The sequence below is a fragment of the Perca fluviatilis genome, chromosome 10 (assembly GCF_010015445.1).
Source record: "Perca fluviatilis chromosome 10, GENO_Pfluv_1.0, whole genome shotgun sequence".
NCBI classification, from domain to species: domain Eukaryota; kingdom Metazoa; phylum Chordata; class Actinopteri; order Perciformes; family Percidae; genus Perca; species Perca fluviatilis.
Genome location: NC_053121.1, coordinates 7104219 through 7123546, shown reverse-complemented (window position 1 = coordinate 7123546; position 19328 = coordinate 7104219). Strand labels below are relative to the sequence as shown.

Genomic DNA, 19328 nt, shown 5'->3' with positions numbered 1-19328 from the left:
TGCATAACAAAAAAGCATTGATGATGCTTAAAAATAAAGCAGGTGCTCCAAACCTCTGGAACAAGCATATGAGTGGGCATTGTGATAAATCGTGTTGTCTGTCGTTGTTTCCGACATCAACGGTGATTTGCGAAGTTGAATAGTTATCGGCAACCTGTAATATATGAGAAAAGCTCTGTTGGCACCGTAGGCAGACGTTTTAGAAAATGAAGTTACTTTATGCTTTCAACTATGACATCTCGCGACGAATCACCACGTGCAAATTTTCCAAGCCTCGTTGGCACACCCAGCTAGCATGAAGTCGTCACACTCAGATCCTAGTCAGAATGTGAGTCCGATACTGCTCCATTGGGCTGTGATTACAGGGCGTGTTTCAACCGAACCAGGAAAGAAAATGCCTCTGCCCTAAACTGGATAGACCACCACAACCAATCAGAGCAACAGAGACAGACATGACAGAAGCTGCGAGAGTCAAAGGCAGGCTTCGACCAGAGCAAAGACAGAAGCGGCAGTTTCAGTGTCGTGCGGACGGATGTGGCAATGTCTATACACACGTATTCGCGGTTCTCTGTTCCTCTTTCAAAATGAATGCCTCCCCTATCTTTTACAACTTACCAGCGCGATGGCGGAATGTACACATCTCAATTCTCCAGCGGCAGCCATCTTTGTTGTAAACAAATTCAACCTAAGCGCTCTTTGGTGACGTGGTTGATTACGTTACTGTTGATCATCTGTCCATCGTCGTATAAAGCCCGCCCTGACAATTTGATTGGTCCGAACTGCTCTGGTTCGAGCACAGTTGATCCACAACGGATCAAGTCCAGACCGAACTTACCGACCTCAAATGCTGTTGGCGGGGCTAAGTTCGGCTGGCATCCAGGCTAATGCTACAGTAGGTAATTCACTGGCTATGGATGAGTACCTCATACCTTTTACCAGGTTTAGGTGGTTGAAAGTGATGGCCAAATTAAGCTTCATTAAGCCATTTTCTTTATTTTCTGAGCAAATTCACTCAGTAGTGTTTCACTAGCTGTTGTCCATCAGTGATTGCCCTAGAGGAGCTCTCAGTCCAGCACCTCTCCCGCTCGTCTTTGTTTGTTTTACGCTGTCCAGCGTAAATCTCTGACACCATACCTCACACTCATCCATGCACACACATTCACCACTGACTAAACTGACTACCGCCATCACTGAATCATCATTTCTTGTGTTGTAGTCATATTCTTAGTCTTGCATTTCCTTCACAGCCTTTGCTTCCCGTCTTTTGTCATGGCTTTTGCGTGGGGTCATGACAAAGCACCTACGGTTGATTTGAGCCTTTGTGTGAGTATTTGGGTTTGCAGATACATTGCTTTTATTGAGTTTAAAGACCGCTTGTTAGTCTTTCCGTAATTCTCTCAATAATTGCTAGACTTTCCGTGGCCTCGTTGGCGCAGTAGGCAGCGCGTCAGTCTCATAATCTGAAGGTCGTGAGTTCAAGCCTCACACGGGGCAGGAGTTTTAAAATCAACTGCGAATACGTGTTCTTAAAAAGTAGACTTCCACAAGATTTGCATAACAAAAAAAGCATTGATGATGCTTAAAAATAAAGCAGGTGCTCCAAACCTCTGGAACAAGCATATGAGTGGGCATTGTGATAAATCGTGTTGTCTGTCGTTGTTTCCGACATCAACGGTGATTTGCGAAGTTGAATAGTTATCGGCAACCTGTAATATATGAGAAAAGTACGTTGGCACCGTAGGCAGACGTTTTAGAAAATGAAGTTACTTTATGCTTTCAACTATGACATCTGCGACAATCACCGATGCAAATTTTCAAGCCTCGTTGGCGCACCCAGCTAGCATGAAGTCGTCACACTCAGATCCTAGTCAGAATGTGAGTCCGATACTGCTCCATTGGGCTGTGATTACAGGGCGTGTTTCAACCGAACCAGGAAAGAAAATGCCTCTGCCCTAAACTGGATAGACCTACAACCAATCAGAGCAACAGAGACAGACATGACAGAAGCTGCGAGTCAAAGGCAGGCTTCGACAGAGCAAAGACAGAAGCGGCAGTTTCAGTGTCGTGCGGACGGATGTGGCAATGTCTATACACACGCGTGATCGCGGTTCTCTGTTCCTCTTTCAAAATGACGTGTCGTGTCCATATCTTTTACAACAGACGCGATGGCGGAATGTACACATCTCAATTCTCCGGCGGCAGCCATCTTTGTTGTAAACAAATTCAACCTAAGCTCTTTGGTGACGTGGTTGATTACGTTACTGTTGATCATCTCATGCATTCATCGCCAAAAGCCCGCCCTGACAATTTGATTGGTCCGAACTGCTCTGGTTCGAGCACAGTTGATCCAACCGGATCAAGTCCAGACCGAACATACCGACCTCAAATGCTGTTGGCGGGGCTAAGTTCGGCTGGCATCCAGGCTAATGCTACAGTAGGTAATTCACTGGCTATGGATGAGTACCTCATACCTTTTACCAGGTTTAGGTGGTTGAAAGTGATGGCCAAATTAAGCTTCATTAAGCCATTTTCTTTATTTTCTGAGCAAATTCACTCAGTAGTGTTTCACTAGCTGTTGTCCATCAGTGATTGCCCTAGAGGAGCTCTCAGTCCAGCACCTCTCCGCTCGTCTTTGTTTGTTTTACGCTGTCCAGCGTAAATCTCACGACACCATACCCCACACTCATCCATGCACACACATTCACCACTGACTAAACTGACTACCGCCATCACTGAATCATCATTTCTTGTGTTGTAGTCATATTCTTAGTCTTGCATTTCCTTCACAGCCTTTGCTTCCCGTCTTTTGTCATGGCTTTTGCATGGGGTCATGACAAAGCACCTACGGTTGATTTGAGCCTTTGTGTGAGTATTTGGGTTTGCAGATACATTGCTTTTATTGAGTTTAAAGACCGCTTGTTAGTCTTTCCGTAATTCTCTCAATAATTGCTAGACTTTCCGTGGCCTCGTTGGCGCAGTAGGCAGCGGCGTCTCATAATCTGAAGGTCGTGAGTTCAAGCCTCACACGGGGCAGGAGTTTTAAAATCAACTGCGAATATGTGTTCTTAAAAAGTAGACTTCCACAAGATTTGCATAACAAAAAAAGCATTGATGATGCTTAAAAATAAAGCAGGTGCTCCAAACCTCTGGAACAAGCATATGAGTGGGCATTGTGATAACATCGTGTTGTCTGTCGTTGTTTCCGAGATCAATGGTGATTTGCGAAGTTGAATAGTTATCGCTTAACCTGTAATATATGAGAAAAGCTCTCGTTGGCACTGTAGGCAGACGTTTTAGAAAATGAAGTTACTTTATGCTTTCAACTATGACATCTCCTCCGAATCACCACGTGCAAATTTTCAAGCCTCGTTGGCACACCCACCTAGCATGAAGTCGTCACACTCAGATCCTAGTCAGAATGTGAGTCCGATACTGCTCCATTGGGCTGTGATTACAGGGCGTGTTTCAACCGAACCAGGAAAGAAAATGCCTCTGCCCTAAACTGGATAGACCTACAACCAATCAGAGCAACAGAGACAGACATGACAGAAGCTGCGAGTCAAAGGCAGGCTTCGACAGAGCAAAGGCAGAAGCGGCAGTTTCAGTGTCGTGCGGACGGATGTGGCAATGTCTATACACACGTGATCGCGGTTCACTGTTCCTCTTTCAAAATGAATGCGCTGTCCATATCTTTTACAATAGACGCGATGGCGGAATGTACACATCTCAATTCTCCAGCGGCTGCCATCTTTGCTGTAAACAAATTCAACCTAAGCGCTCTTTGGTGACGTGGTTGATTACGTTACTGTTGATCATCTGTCCATCGTCGTATAAAGCCCGCCCTCAGTAGTGTTTCACTAGCTGTTGTCCATCAGTGATTGCCCTAGAGGAGCTCTGTCCAGCACTTCTCCCGCTCATCTTTGTTTGTTTTACGCTGTCCAGCGTAAATCTCTGACACCATACCTCACACTCATCCATGCACACACATTCACCACTGACTAAACTGACTACCGCCGTCACTGAATCATCATTTCTTGTGTTGTAGTCATATTCTTAGTCTTGCATTTCCTTCACAGCCTTTGCTTCCCGTCTTTTGTCATGGCTTTTGCGTGGGGTCATGACAAAGCACCTACGGTTGATTTGAGCCTTTGTGTGAGCATTTGGGTTTGCAGATACATTGCTGTTATTGAGTTTAAAGACTGCATTGTTAGTCTTTTGTAAGGAATCTCTAAAAGACGTGATCGTTCTGATTTCTGAGGAGGAAGAAGAGGCTGGGGTCGAATTGAAAGTTAAGCAAAAGGTTTAATGAAACTGCATGAAAACGACAGTCAAAACACAATTAAACATAAAACATAAAACACTGCCAGCAGCAGACTGCAGACATGCTTCCCCTTGTGGGGACACAGATTGCAGCCATGCAAGATGACAAAACAATACGCTGTAAACAGCGGACGTCAACTGCTTCCCTTGCGGGGTCACAGATTGAAGCCCCGAGACCTTCCCTGGATTCCACATTTATTCCCTACACCTGGGTGGTTCCTCAAATAAAATCTTACCCTATTGGTCAGAGGTCTCTCAGATTAAGGACACACCTCTGATTAGATTAACTCCAGGTCACAGACAAATGTCAATTATCATGGTAGTGCTGATTATATTCAAGTTTACAGAGATACACATTTTCTTTGTTCTAAACAAGTCTGGCCCAACAGGGGGTGGCTCCCCCAAAACAGATACAATAGATCTCCATGTGTGGAGACAAGGAGCTTTCTCCTGTATGATAAATGACTGATATGACCTCTACTGATTCTCTAGAAGCTAGAGAAGGTGTGAGCCAGACAAATGCTGATTAGTGTAGTTACTTGATTAGATTTAGCTGCAGGCCCCATTAAACAATGTTTTCAAAACATAAGTATGGTTTTAACTTTTTACAACCTAACACTTTCCGTAATTTTCTCAATAATTGCAAGACTTTCCGTGGCCTCGTTGGTGCCTAAGGCTGGCTGTGAGTTGAGCAACGGCCAGCGAATGACAGCTCGAATAGCTTTCAAGAATTGGCCAATGAGGGGGCTCGTTGCCACCACAAATCAGCAACCAATCACAGCTCGAGTGTCTTCCTAGAAACAGGAGCCAATGAGGAGAGCTGTTTCCCCCAGAGTGACAGCCTGGCAACAGACAGTCCCTGAGCAGTCAGCATATCCAAGGGCCGGGTCAAGCATGAGCCAATCAGAGAACCGTTGCTATGGGGTACGTCCTGCCCTCACCCCCTGTAGCGGCGCGAGCTCTAAATTGGACAGGTACGCTAACTCTACGGTTATTTACCTCAGCGAGTATTTTGCAGTGTTGTTTTCGGCAAGTTTTGTTTCTGCGGAGGAAGATTTCGACTTTGTTTACGTTTTTTTTATTTATATTTATTGTATTGTAAGTGTCATGTTCAAAAGTTCAAAGTTACTGAAGTTATCCCTCCCCCACTTGAAAACGATTACACAAACTGAACTCTGCTTCATTCATAAAGCTTGACTAAGTTAAAGTTACTGGTTTTTGTTAATTATTATTAGCCTACCATTGATGATTAATCACTGTTAGGACAAGCCAGGTAGGAATTAATGTTAAATTAGCCCGCGGCAGTTATCTTACCGGGACGTAATCAAAGTCGTCGCTTGAAGCTTTTTTTTTTTATCTTTAGCTAGCTAGTCATCGTCACTTTTGGTGGACTTTTATTAGCAAAGCCTTTATTACTATATAATCAATCTATAGGTATGTGTGTGGTCGGTACAGTGCCATTCTCCTTTCTGCGTTGATATTAGATTCAACTTTATTGTCATTGTGCAGAGTACAAGTACAAAGACAACAAAATGCATCCAACCAAAAGTGCAAAAAAAAATCTGAAAAGTACAGTGTAATATACAAGTATAGACAGGTTGAGCATAGACAGGACAATTAAATATATTACAGTGTTATGAGAGCAGAATAAATATGGCTATGTAATATATGTAACATGAACGATGTATAAACACCATGTACAGATATGTGCAATGAAGTAGCAGTGACATTATAATAATATTACGAATAATATAGATATATGCAGTGTATTAGCAGAATATAATAAGAAAAACTGAATAAATATGGGTAATCTGTGTGAACCATATAGACAGATATGTACAGCTATGTGCAGTGTGGTAACATTATAAGAGTAGTAGAATAAGTGTATGTGCAGGATGAATAGCATGAAGAGCAGTAGAACAAGGCTATGTATAGGTGTGATTACAGTATGTACATTTGTGTGGCTATATATAGGTGTAATTACAGTATGTACATTTTTAAACAAATCGAAAATTATGGGGTGGTTATAGCCTTAGCGCTATCTGGACTTGTCATCATGTTTCTAACTTTTAAATAGTCTTTAAGATGTATCATTGGGCTAATCTTCTGATAGGTGCTCAGATGCACATGAGGTTTTAACATTGTCTTCCTTACTGACAGATATGTTGCCAAAGTTCAGAAAGAGGGCTGATGGGAAAGTCAATTTAAATGACTCCCATGATGCTGGTCGGGTGAAGAGCAGGGCCCAACCATGGTTGCGTCCTCTTTCACCAGAGGAGGTGTTGGAGTCGACCAAGCGAGCTGCAGTTGAGCAAGACCTTGACCCAGAAGATGAGGTCTGTGTGCTGGGTCTGCATAAGCTGCAGGTTGGTGTTTTCAGGGGGCAGACATTCAGGTGGGTCTTGGAGAATGCTCTTGGGTTTGGTGGGTACCTGGTGGCTTCCATGATCAGGGAGAGTGAGAGGGGTGAGGTGAAGGACTCCCTGGCCAACAGAGTCAACAAGCAAGCCTTCCGACGCTACATGGAGATGTTCCTGAGGGCTATCTCCATAAAGCTGCAACGGGCGCCGAGCACCCAATCATCCTCCTCCACATCATCTGTTGGCAGTGCCTCAGCCTCTGCTGCAGCAGCATCCACCAGTCGGTCGGTGCCACCCACTAGCCGGTCCCCAGCCTCTGCAGTGCCATCCAACAGTCGGTCCCCAGCGCCTGGCAGACTTGTCTCTTCTTCTGCCAACAGGTTTCAGCCTAGTAAGTTTGATGTAATTAAAGTGTGTGATGCCAATAGTAATATGAATACACATACATAAAGATTCTTTTTTTTTTTTTTAAACTCAATCATTATTGTCTTCTCTAGCCATTCCAGCAGTGCCAGCACGAGGCTCATCGGAGCCCATCCATCCATCAGTCCCAGCAGCAGTGCCGTGTGGATTGGAGCCACCGTGTGCCGTGGATGACAGGGACCTGTTCATGGCAGCAGAGCGTGTGGAGGAGGAGATAGCAGCACTTGAGATACAATTCAGTTTGATTGAAATTAAATGTTATTGGCATGCCTGTAGATACAACATAATTTTTTGTGAGATAGTAGTAATACGAATAATAGTAGTAAAATGACATATACAAATTACAAAAAAACACAGTTGATGCAATGCGCAGAAAACAATAAATACAAAAGATAATCTCAGACATTTCAATTTGTGAGTGTTCAGCACAACGTACATAAAACAAGAGCCTTACACTGCATCTCTTGTGTTCTGTTTCATAGAGAGCAGAGTTTGTCTCCCTGCTGGCTGGATACCGGCCTTGCCAGTCCTAGACCAGCAGTGGATCTCAAAGGCCCTCTTTAAGTGGTCCAGGACTGGACAGCCAGAGCTGGACTTTAACAGGGTGGACAGGATGTGGTGATGTAGTGGAAGTTTCCTTTGCAGCAGGGGGGAGTTTTTCAGAGTTTAGTATAATGAAACAAATAAGACTAGAGTCTGAGACTAGAACCAAGTTGGGTTTTTATATTTTATTAAAAACATATATATTTGCAAATAGGAGCAACATGATTTCACAAAAGGCCGCAGCCCAGTGTGGAGTCAGTTTCTCAAATGAGTGAACAGAACACCAGGCTTATATGCATCTTCAGAGTGACAGCACACACACACTTGGATTATTGTGACGCTACAATTCTTACAGGCAATCTGATACACATGAAGACAATCAGAAAAAACACAAGAGACATCTCGGAGCCATTTCGCCTCCTCCTCCCTGTACGACTTTCACCCCCCCAGTTACATCTTAACTGGCATGGGAAAACTAGAAATAGTTTTAGGGTGACCTTGTAGCCCCTATCTGTTCAGACAAACAGTGCTCACATTATGTTCCAGACTGGACGTCTCAGCAGTTAAGCAGAAACTGAGATAAACGGTCTTTCAATAATGTGAGAGAATTAAAGTAGAAATAAAACGGGAATTATAAAAAGGAATTATGCTTAAATGTAATTTTTCCCATTACAGTGGTACCCCCCGCAGCCATCACTTGCCCCCACCGGTATTCTGTCGATGGAGAGGTACTTTGGCCACCCCCTGTTCCTTTGGATGCCGAGGAAGCTGTGGCGCGTGCGGCTACTCTGCCCTCATGAGGACTGTGGGAAGGAGGAGCTGACATCTGCCGGATTGCACCGGAGGGTACGGCAAGTGGTTGGGGTCAGCGGGATCTACTTTATGGTGGCAGAGTATCTGGCCTGCAAGGGGTGCAAGCGTAAGGTCATCAGCTGGACCTGCAACATCATCCGCTAGCTGGACATTGGCCATCGCGTCCAGTTCCCCTGTCTGCTGACGTCCAAGCTGGGCTGCGACATGAAAGTCGTGTGGCAGATGCGCCAGAGGGGCCTCGGGAACAGCAGAAGCCAGGTGCAGAGACAGCTGGCGGAGCAGCACTCTGAGGTTTGGCTGCAAAAGCAGCTCCAGTTCCTGACAGACTGCAGTGGGGTCACAGTGGGGGCTGTGTCTGCAGGGTTGGTTGCTCCGGTGACCATCGGAGACATGCCTGCGATGCTGCCGGTGCCAAAACATCGGTGGCTGATGCAGGTGTACTCCCAGGACGTGCTGGGCAGGCTGGAAGAGATCAAGGCAAGCATCACCTCCCTTTTTGGGCGAGTCCTGAAAATGGATTCAACCAAGAAGATTGTAAAAAAGCTGACACACCGCTCCACAGCATCATGGGCCACCAACATTGGCAATGATCACGGGCAGGTGATCATGTCCGTGCTGACGGCCAGTGAGGGCTATGGCCAGTGAGGGCTACTGATTGGAGGCCTCGTCAGCCGCTACAACGACGCTGGGGTGTCGCCTCCTGCGGTGCTTTATGTGGACCGGGACTGCTGCGGATCCACACATTTGCCCAGGCTGTTTAGGACGTGGGACCGCATGCTAATACGCTTGGACATATGGCACTACATGCAGAGGATTGCCATTGGGTGCACCACAGACTCCCACTCTCTCTACACTGGCTTCATGAACCAACTGAGCCAGTGTATTTTCATCTGGGATGAGGACGACGTGCGTGCCCTGACAGCGGCCAAGCACGCTGAGCTGGCAGCGAGACACATCCACCCCTCCACCCCTGCTGATGTCATGCGACACCTCTCCAGGGCAGAGATAGGCTGCAACTGCGGGGGGGAGGGCGGGGGGCGGGGGGGGGGGGGAGAAAGAAGGAGAAACACCCCCTTTTTTGTTTTTTTGGGGGGGGGGGAGGGGTGTGCCTCATCCACAGTGAGAGGATGACGGAGATCTGGAAGGCGCAGAAAAAACACCTTTGCTGCCTCCAGGACCCCCCTGGCGTGCAGCTGTATATGCAGACGGGGACCCTGCAGAAAGGGGGCCGCACACTGCCAACCTACAGATGCGCCAGGGGGTCAACATCTCTGGAGAGTTTCCATCTCCACATGAACCGGTTCATCCCAGGTAAAAACTCATCTCAACTTTAACACAAAAACATGTAGATTGATGTAGAGAATTAAAGCACAATTAAATAAAACAATTATTTCCATCTTTAGGAACTCTGGCCGGTGCCACGTTCTTCCAGGCCTATCTGGTGGATGGCCTTGCCAGGTGGAACGAGGACATGGGCATGGCTGCATAGGGGAGAGTGGAGCCCCACTCCTACAGTGGCCTTCTACGGCATGCTGTCAACCAGCTCGCCGAGGAGGTCATAGGAAGGAGGGTCCTGGCATACACCCCTCCACAGAGATACACTGGTACACTTACTTTGTGTCTAAAAAATCTCATTTGAATTAAAATGTTTTGCATCTACAGTGCTCACCATAAGTGAATACACCCTTGCTAAAGTTGATTAAAAAGAGGAATAAAAAATCATCTTTTGGAAATTGATCTCAACCTTTAAGGAGACCAATTTTCTTTGTGAATGAATAATGTATCGTAAATAAATAAATGCTCTTCCTTAAAATACAGGGGGCACCCCTATGTTAAATTCCCATAGAGGCAGGCATATTTGTATTTTTAAAGGCCAGTTATTTCATGGATCCAGGATACTATGTGTTTTTCAGGTGAGCTCATTGGAGTGGAGTATTTGTATCACCAGACTGGCCGTGCACTGGAGGACTACAAACTCACACTGGCTGCGTTGGAGACAGAGGAGGTGTCTGTGGCCAAGGATGAGGGCTATGTTGAGCCTGAGGTAGAGGAGTTAGAGGACTTTACTGTCCCCATCCTGGAACCTCCCCCACTCGCTGGTCCCACCGCCACTCACCAGTGTGTTCCCAGCGCTTGCCACGCCTCTCACCAGTGTGCTCCCAGCGCCTGCCACTCCACTCACCAGTGTGCTCCCAGCGCCTGCCACGCCTCTCACCAGTGTGCTCCCAGCGCCTGCCACGCCACTCACCAGTGTGCTCCCGGGGCCTGCCGCACCACCCACTAGACGGTCCCCAGCGCGTGCCACGCCACTCACCAGTCAGTCCCCTGCCACTGCAGTGCCCTCCACTGCCCAGTCCCCAGCCGCCACAGGTGGGCTTGCCACAGCCCCTCCACCTGCCACAGGCCCGTCTGCTGTAGCTCCTGATCCTGTGTCTTCATCTGATGTAAGTTTTAACTTTTTTTGCAATTGATTTTAAAGAATCAATCCTAATATATTGTGCTTTGCTACAAGTCTGTCACTATGTTCCATTTTATTCATCTAGAGCTCTGTTGGACCGGACAACATCCCCGGCTATGCAGCAGTCCAGGACTTGGCACGCTGTCTTGTGGCACTAAAAATCCACAGCCTTGCCCTGACACAGGAGGAGGCAAAGCACATCATAGCCCTCTGGCAGGGCTTGTCTGATTTTGACAAGGGCAGGACAACATACCCTCCTCGTCACCAGCAAACCCTAAACATAGGTCGGTTTAGGGTCAAAAAACTTAATGTGGCACCAGGGGTGGAGTCCACCAGACGGTACGTTCATTTGATTTTTGTGTTAGTTTGTTTGTTTTGCAATCAGTGTGACCATAGCTATAATTACCATGTTTTGCACTGCCTTAATTGTCCAGGTCTTTCATCGGGTCACACGGTTCGGCCCAGTGGCCAAACTGCAACCGCCTGATGGAGACCATCTTCATCCAGCTCTGCATGGCCATCACTGGCAAAAAAAAGAGGAGCCCCGAGAGCAGCCAGAGCCAGAGCCGCTGGACCCAAGTCATCCATGCGTATAACAACTTACGCCAATGTGTTATCAACAACGCACGTGTGATGACTGAAACCACCATCCAGCTGTCCGAGGTGAACACGGCAACGCTGGCAAAATGGTGAGTAAATCAATAAATATCTGTACAACCTAGGTAGCAACAACGACTTTATTTGTGGAATATATCTCTTCTTTAAACATGCCCTTTTGTTGTTGTTAACGATCGTAGCCGGAGTCAAGAGACTAAGGTGCTGCAACAAGCCATCCCCTGTCCTGAGGCTCCAATTACAGGACCTGTGCAGCAGCAGTCTACACTCCAGAAAGAGGCTCTGTCCGTCGTGGTTGTGGTGGACAACCCACGTCTTTTCCCTGCCAACCAATACAGCAGGCACGGCCAGGAAAAGACGGCTGACATTTGGGGAGACGGACCAACCTGCCGCAACATCCTCTTCGCTACAGCGCCCTTCAGCCACCGCCACGCTCACATCCCTGCAGTGCCCTTCAGCCACCGCCACGCTCACATCCCTGCAGTGCCCTTCAGCCACAACGACACAAGGTCCAAGCCAGAGGCTGATCCTGCCAGCCGATCTTGTGCCTTCAACACCACCTGTTTTAGATGTTCCCTATAGTACACAAAGGTACAGAAAGAGGAGGACGGAGAGGGAAGAGGCGGGTGAACAGTTTAGAAAGTACACTAAAAAAAAACGATGTGGTGGTGTGTAGAAGCTGCTTAAAGGATCGCAAGCTGCCAGGGCACCAGGAGTTCTACGGGAACTGGTACTGTGGGGAGACAGCCATCGAGTCCTTGACTGAATGGCGGGAGTGCCTGGCAGCCAGAGGCTATGGGAAAAAAAAGGAGCAGACAGGACTGGTGCAAAGGGATGGGGAGGGGGGAGGGGGGGAGGGAAGGGAAGATGAGAATTTATGCACTTGCACTGTTGTATATAGTTATTTAAATAAATTATTTTGGAGTCAATTCCCCCCTCCGTGTAATTCAATATTCAACTGTATTTTTCTCTGACATGGTTATGGTAAAGTAATTGATAAGGATTTCTCTGTCGTAATTCATCACAAGTCTGGAGCCATTGGTGAACCATTTACTGCAGAAAAGGTAGGTATTTGTGCGTGAAAAATTTGACTTCAGCAAAGAGGGGAAATATTATGAAATGTAACATTTTACACTGAATATTAGCCTACCCATATAAGAATTAGGCTATCCAAATAAATAAGAAATTATGCAAACCAAAAATAAAAAACAGACATAGAATAAACTTCTATTTCCAGGATTTTTATTTCAAGCTTTACAGTTTACAACAAAAGAAAATGAATATGCATAATGATACATGGCAGCTAACTGTTAAGAAGAGAGCAATTGTAAACAGTCCTGTCCCTCTCAGTGCCTTCCTCTTTCCAAAAACAACAAGCTGACCCCCTTCAAGAAAACGCTTTACCAGCGGTGTCTACGCCGAGGGGTGGATTGTCCCATGTGCTCAAGGAAAACCACAGTGTGCACTGTGTGTTCTCTCGTGAGGCGAACAGATCCACTTCCGCTTTCCTGAACCTGCTCCGCAGCTCCTGAACAACAGAGGGATTCAATTTCCACTCGTTGTGAGAGGGCCCTCCCTTCAACATTAGGTCTGCCGCCCGGTTCAAAACCCCAGATGACTGTGGGCCCACAGCAGAAGGCTCCTGGCCATTTCCAATAGCCGGGCCGAGCGCACGCCGCCCTGGCGGTTTATGAACGCTGCTGCTGTAATGTTGTCCGTCCGCACGACAACATGTCTCCCTGAAAAAGCATCACAGACAACGCTAACACTGCCGCGTATGGCGTGGTGTGCGACAACAGAGAGATCAGTGCGTCTCGTCTTGCCGTTGACAGCCTGGCCCTCATGACAATCGAGTTTATGTCCACGCCCAGAAAAACTATCGATTGTGCAGGGAGCAGTGAGCGTTTTTTGCCAGTTCATGGCGAAGCCAGTGTTTGCAGATGTCGCAAACTTTCATAGTTTGCAGCGCTGCCTTTTCCCGGGAGGGGGCCAGAATGAGCAGATCGTCCAGATAAAACAGGACCCTGATGCCTTTCTTCTGCAACGGCTGAAGTGCCGTCTCCATGCACTTGGAAAAAGTGCGGGGGGGCAGTGAGTACCCGACCAGCAGCCGGTTGTACTGGAATGGGCCCCTTGGAAAAAGAAGCGCAGGAATTTCCTGTGTCTGGGAATAATTGGATGTGAAAGTATACGTCTTACAAATCCACAGACGTGAACCATTCGTGGTGGCGCACACATTCCAACACGTGCTTGACCGTCAGCATGTGGAATTGGCGCCCCATTATGCACCGGTTGAATTGGGGCAGGTCGAGAATAGGATGCAACCCGCCTTTCTTTTGTGTGTCACACTCATCCATGCCGCGCTGTGCTCCGAAAGCGGGCATGCGCATGTTTGTGTTTACAGACATGGCCAGCAAGGAGCGCAGAGCTCATTCCGCCGCTGAGCGAGACGTGTGATCGTGTCGCTCAGCCCATGGTAGGGCTCTGTTGAAAGGGCGGCGCCCGAGTGGGGCGGGAGTGGCCACCGGGTCACTGTCGTCCTCATCCCGCTGGCATAGCCGGGGGGAGAAGAATGACTGAGCGGCACCGCTCATAGCTCGTGAGCGTTGGCTTCCGCTGTTTGCATAGTGAGAGAGCGGTGGTGCTCCGCGTGCTGCGGTGGGCTTGTGTGGGCTTGTGTGGGGAACGACTGTCATGTTGTTAGCGCATTGTTCAGTGGGAACAAGGGCTGTTGTGTCTCCGGCACTTAACCGTAGAGGGACAGACGTTACCCGCGCCCCGACATAGCCACGCCATAGCGGAGACGGCAGAGGTTAGCAAATACCTGATCCTGGGGAAAAAGGCACGGGCTTCCGGTGGCCGAAAAAAGCAGCCTCTGGAAGCAGAATGGACGCCAGGCTCTGCTCCAGGGGGGTTACCAAAGGTAAGCCCACTTCTGTGTCGCCTTGAACCCGAGTGAACGGGGCGTAGCGAGAGACGGGAGCCTTCAGTTTCCCGGGCTGGGAGAGAGAGAGCCTCCTCCACGAACGGCCGAATGCTCCATGAAGCGCGGCCAGAGTGGAGCCCGTGAGAAGGGCGGCTCCTGAGTGTAAACATCCCCGCTCAAGAGGAAGCTCAGCCGGGAGCGCTATGCCTCTCTGGTCTGCCGCCTTTTGATGATCTCCGGCAGATCCAAGAAGAGAGCCTTAGTGGTGGAGGCCACTGAAACGGTTTCGGAGATGGGGAGAGCCGCAATGAGAGGGCATCGATCCCTGTTTCGAGGTCTAGTCCTCCCAGGGGGGGGGACAGCCGGTGACGGAGGCGTTATCCGAGGGAATCGAGCTCGTGCTCGTCGATAAAGCCTTCCTCCCGCGGATCCAGGGTGTTGACGGATTGCTGTCTGTCTGCCCAGCTGCCATCCCCTTCCACGCTAGGCTGACAAACCAGAAAAGCTTCCGCCCGCCGGTTAAGCTTTAGATGGCAGGCGGGCACAGAACTGGCAGGAGGTGTTGGGGGCGAGAGCCAGGCCCGCGTGAGTGGCACCGAGGCAGGTCTCGCAGCGGGGATGGAGGTCCGGCGGAGGAATGTAGCCGGTCCGGCAGTTGGAGCAGAAGAGAACACCGCTGGAAGTCGAGTTTGTCTTCATACTGCTAGCTTGAAGAAAAAGTGGGAGATGAACAACGGGTCCGCTCTGTATATATACAGTATCTGCGGACGTAGTTGAAGCCCGTACTGTACGCAAGGGCGGGAAAGAAAATCTTCACGACTGCGCATGCGCGAAGGGATAAACCCAATAGCGTACCCTTAGAGGGCGAAGCCTATACGAAATAGAACCAGAAGGTACCTGCCAACATGATAGTTATTAAAATGAGCCTATTGACATGCACCCCCAATCACGATTTAAATAGAAGAGATAAGAACAGAATAGAATGCATTTTATTGTCACTATACACTAGAAGGCATTCCATTCTAATTAAATTAATTATCCAATTAATTATTAATCGAATTAAGGCTAAATTCCGTGGAAGGCCCACCTGTACAAAGACACTAGTTTGTTCTGTCTCCGCTGCGTGAACCTGGTCTCAATTGCATCTCTCATTTCTTGGCTCAGTGGAGTCTCCTGCTTACTCAGCTGATCCATCATGAAAATAAAAATTCCATCTGCCTTAATGAGAGTGGTGTCTCGCTTCCAAAGAGATTTGACACCCATCCTCACCGGTTTCAAGCAGGAGCTCAGTTGTTTTATAAGGGCGAGCTGCTCGTTGGTGATTATTAGTGCAGGATTGCTGTCAATGAGAGTACTGGTCACTGGTCTATGGAGTACAATATAGCAATCCAACATATCAGCCAGGCTGTTCCAATGGGTTTGGCAATCCAAAATGAGCACCAACTCTTTCCCATGATCTCGTTTGATGCATTCTCTCAGCTTGTCATTACTGACAGGTGACTTGTGGAAATACCTGGCAATTTTCCGGACTCACTCCACTCTCTTGTACATTTCTTCTCTCACCCAGACCGACCATCCTCGGCAGAATCGTCGTCAGACTCGGGGTTGCTATCCTCCTCTTCCTCGCTCTCGATCACTCTTTCAGGGACGTCAGCTAACTCTTCTCGGTGATCACCACGGCGGTAGAGCACATCTGTGACAGCCAGGTGAACAGCATGCGCTTAGCACAGCTGTAGTTCGGGCAGCACCAGTCTACCAAATTTCACTATCACTGATGCTCCATCGGTAGTGCAGCACACAATGTGTTTGTCCATGTCAAGCTTGAATCTTTGAAGCTGGGAGTCAACCAACACTTTGACTTTCTCGGCTGGCATTGTTCCATGAATCTTAACGATACCTAGATTCCAATATGTTTGTGCCCCATGCACGTTTATGCTCATGAATCGTTTATGTTGTGAGGAAGTGTATTTGTCGATGGTCAAAGAAAAACGCATCCCTTGCTTCACCATATCTTGGAATATATCTGCCAGTTTGTTTTTTTGTTCATTAGCAAACCCTCTAACCTGCTGGGAGATTTCAGAGGGATTCTTGGGAAGAATATGGCCGTCTCTTTTAAAGGTGCCCTGCCATTTAAAACGGTTTTTACTTTCATTTTTTGAAATATGTTAGGTCCATATGTGTTTGTGTTATGAATGTGAAAATGAACTGCTACCTCCGTTGTCAGCTCTAGCCACTGAAAAGAAATAAGCAGAGAAATCAGAGCAATTACAAAAGCTGGTCAGTCTGACATATTGCCGGAGCTCATTACTATTCATTAGCTCACCCAGTTGGGCTGGGTAAAGGATTCTGACAGCCAGGCTCTCATTGGCTAGCTGTTAGCCAATCAGATTCAAACTTGATTCATTGACTATTAATGAGAACTGGCAGAAATCGAGCTGAGTCTTCCTGTAGGCTTTCTATACCACGCTAGAATGGCTTGAAACAAGGTAACCAAGGCATTTTACAGAGTCCATGGTAGAACTTCAGACATTACCACAAAGTAATGAAATACGTGTTGTAGGGCACCTTTAAGTGCTCATCTGAGATAGTCGCATTTTGTGCTATTAAATGTAAATCCATCCAAAATATCCATGACTACTTCTTGCATTTTTAATTTAATTTTGTTTCCCGTCATAACCTTTTCTGGGAATTGGGAAATAGTCTTGATCCGATTTCCCAGGAATCCCATATCCCAGGATTAAATCCTAGCTCCCGGTGGCACCGGCCATCGCCATGTTGGCAGTGCCTGACTCCGCCTACTCTCGACTAATCCATAATGGGCAAAGATGTAGAGCGTGGATGGAGCTGAGGCGGGCCGAATGAAGCCTGGCTCAAAGCTACAAAGCTAGCAAAGACTAAAAAGCTAGGCTTAGACGCGAGTTAGACTACTTAGTAGCGGGGAGAGCCGCAGTAGGCAGCCTGGAGAAAACTCAAATTCAGGCAGCACAAACCGCAGCTCCAGGCGGGGCTCGGCCCTAGAGTTTGTGCTGCCTGAATTCAAGTTGCTACAGCACCTAACTAAAGGTCTCCCTCCACCTGGACCGTTACTACCACAAATAAAATCTAATTCTATAGGAACCACTGTACATCTATAACCAACAATTTAATGAATCAGAATCAGAATCATGCTGTAGAGGGCATTTAAACATGGTCTATGGGGATACACTGCAGTTTTTTGCACTTCTGCATTAGCTTCAAGCCTGTCGGGCACGCCTATGCTCTCAGCTGGTTTGTACCAAGACTTTGAGGGGGTGAGACCAAGTCAAGACCAAGACCAGACCAGTGTGAATCCCTCACTGCATGACACGATTAAATGTGGAAAATGCTAACCATAGGCACTCCTCAAATTTATCTGGAAGATCCACATTCCCATAAACACCCACAGAAAACAAATTAAGATTCTTCTTCATTCACCTCTTTTATTGCCTACATATCTTTATGTGACCTGTCGCATCACTGTTTATCACAAGCAAAAACGTAACTTAGGAACAACAATTTGTCACCACATGCCCACATCCCGCAATATGTTAGCTAAATTGTGCAGCTTGCGCACCTAACTAGGTGCTTAAACTAGATCCCTGAAACATACAGTATATACACAACTAGTTAATATGTATAGCTAATATTCGTAAATCACTTTGGGTGAGTGGTGAAGAGAGTTCTGGTTATTTACAACATGTGTGGTTGTCAACAGTAATGTTACCTAAGTGTAGGGTGAACAGATTGCTACGATTGACTGACACACACACACACACACACACAAACACACACACACACACACACACACACACACTGTTAAAATCATACGCTGGACGCTTTATTAGTCTTCTACATGGGTTTAGTTAATGATTGGGCTAATATAAGACCACGTCAGCTATGTAATCGCTGACAATTTCATAGTGGTTGGTGTAAAAGTAGGATGGGGGCCAGAGCCTTCAGCTATCAGGCTCCTCTCCTGTGGAAACAGCTCCCAGTCTGGGTTTGGGGGGCAGACACCGTCGCCACATTTAAGAATAAACTGAAAACCCTCCTCTTTGATAAAACTTATAGTTAGAGAGTGAGGAGTTGCAGCGTCCGCCTAGCCCGGCCCACCTGCTTCTCTTCATAGTCGTCAGACTCATCTATCATATCAATAATAATAAATCAATAATATGGGTACAGCCAGTACAGCACAATCCGGTTGGGGAGAGTTCTATCCAAACCAGGCTCCTCTCCTTAATCTGTCTCTCTTAGTTATGCTGTTATAGTTCTAGACTGCCGGGAGACTTCCTTCCTTCCTTTGACACACTGAGCTTCTCTCACCTCTCTTTCCATTTGTTTCCATTTGTGTGCATCCTTGTCCCAGAAATGCTTGTTACTAACCTAGTTACTCCCCGAAGTCCTTATGTTTTTTTTTTCGGCCAGCATATTTCCTTGGATTGGGATGGCACCAAGATCTCGGTTGCAGATGTCGCCATGGTCCTGCTGCACTCCCTGCTACGCTCTGCGGTGCCCTGCAGTGTCCTGCTGCGTCCTGCTGTGTCCTGCTACGTCCAGCTATGCTCTGCTGTGCCACACTACATCCTGTAACGCCCTGCAGTGCCCTGCTATGACAACTACTATGACTACCATTTGTAGTCACTGTTCCTTTATCTTTATTGTGACTATTATTTCCACTGTTCATCGCATCCCCAACCGGCACCATCAGACACTGCCTACCAAGAGCCTGGGTCTGCCGAGGTTTCTTCCTAGAAGGGAGTTTTTCCTCGCCACTTTCGCACTGTCGCACTAAATGCTTGCTCTTGGGGGGAATTACTACAATTGTTGGGGCTTTGTGAACTATAGAGTGTGG

The 19328-nt window shown here is 47.4% G+C and overlaps 2 protein-coding genes and 1 non-coding gene across 3 annotated transcripts; all 3 read left to right on the top strand.

The window, feature by feature from the left end:
* The first annotated feature begins 1421 nt into the window (after nucleotides 1–1421).
* Nucleotides 1422–1494, top strand: trnam-cau. The gene has a single exon. It is a non-coding gene; the product is annotated as a tRNA-Met (tRNA).
* Nucleotides 1495–9586: 8092 nt separating this feature from the next.
* On the top strand, nucleotides 9587–10852 carry LOC120567393. The gene is made up of 4 exons (XM_039814351.1): nucleotides 9587–9770; nucleotides 9863–9942; nucleotides 10003–10063; nucleotides 10373–10852. The coding sequence occupies exons 1-4, from the start codon at nucleotides 9587–9589 to the stop codon at nucleotides 10741–10743; spliced, it is 696 nt and encodes a 231-aa protein (XP_039670285.1). The 3' UTR covers nucleotides 10744–10852.
* A 362-nt stretch (nucleotides 10853–11214) lies between these two features.
* LOC120567409 lies at nucleotides 11215–12299 on the top strand. Its single transcript, XM_039814366.1, has 3 exons — nucleotides 11215–11256; nucleotides 11352–11606; nucleotides 11715–12299. The coding sequence occupies exons 2-3, from the start codon at nucleotides 11404–11406 to the stop codon at nucleotides 12112–12114; spliced, it is 603 nt and encodes a 200-aa protein (XP_039670300.1). The 5' UTR covers nucleotides 11215–11256; nucleotides 11352–11403; the 3' UTR covers nucleotides 12115–12299.
* Nucleotides 12300–19328: the final 7029 nt, after the last annotated feature.

Excerpts from the sequence above, each read along its gene's own strand:
- LOC120567409 (XM_039814366.1), top strand. The coding sequence starts at position 11,404 with ATGGAGACCATCTTCATCCAGCTCTGCATGGCCATCACTGGCAAAAAA. Across the intron at positions 11,607-11,714 it reads ACGGCAACGCTGGCAAAATG|CCGGAGTCAAGAGACTAAGG; the intron begins GTGAGTAAATCA and ends TAACGATCGTAG.
- LOC120567393 (XM_039814351.1), top strand. The coding sequence starts at position 9,587 with ATGACGGAGATCTGGAAGGCGCAGAAAAAACACCTTTGCTGCCTCCAG. Across the intron at positions 9,943-10,002 it reads ACGAGGACATGGGCATGGCT|CTCGCCGAGGAGGTCATAGG; the intron begins GCATAGGGGAGA and ends GCTGTCAACCAG. Across the intron at positions 10,064-10,372 it reads CCCTCCACAGAGATACACTG|GTGAGCTCATTGGAGTGGAG; the intron begins GTACACTTACTT and ends TGTGTTTTTCAG.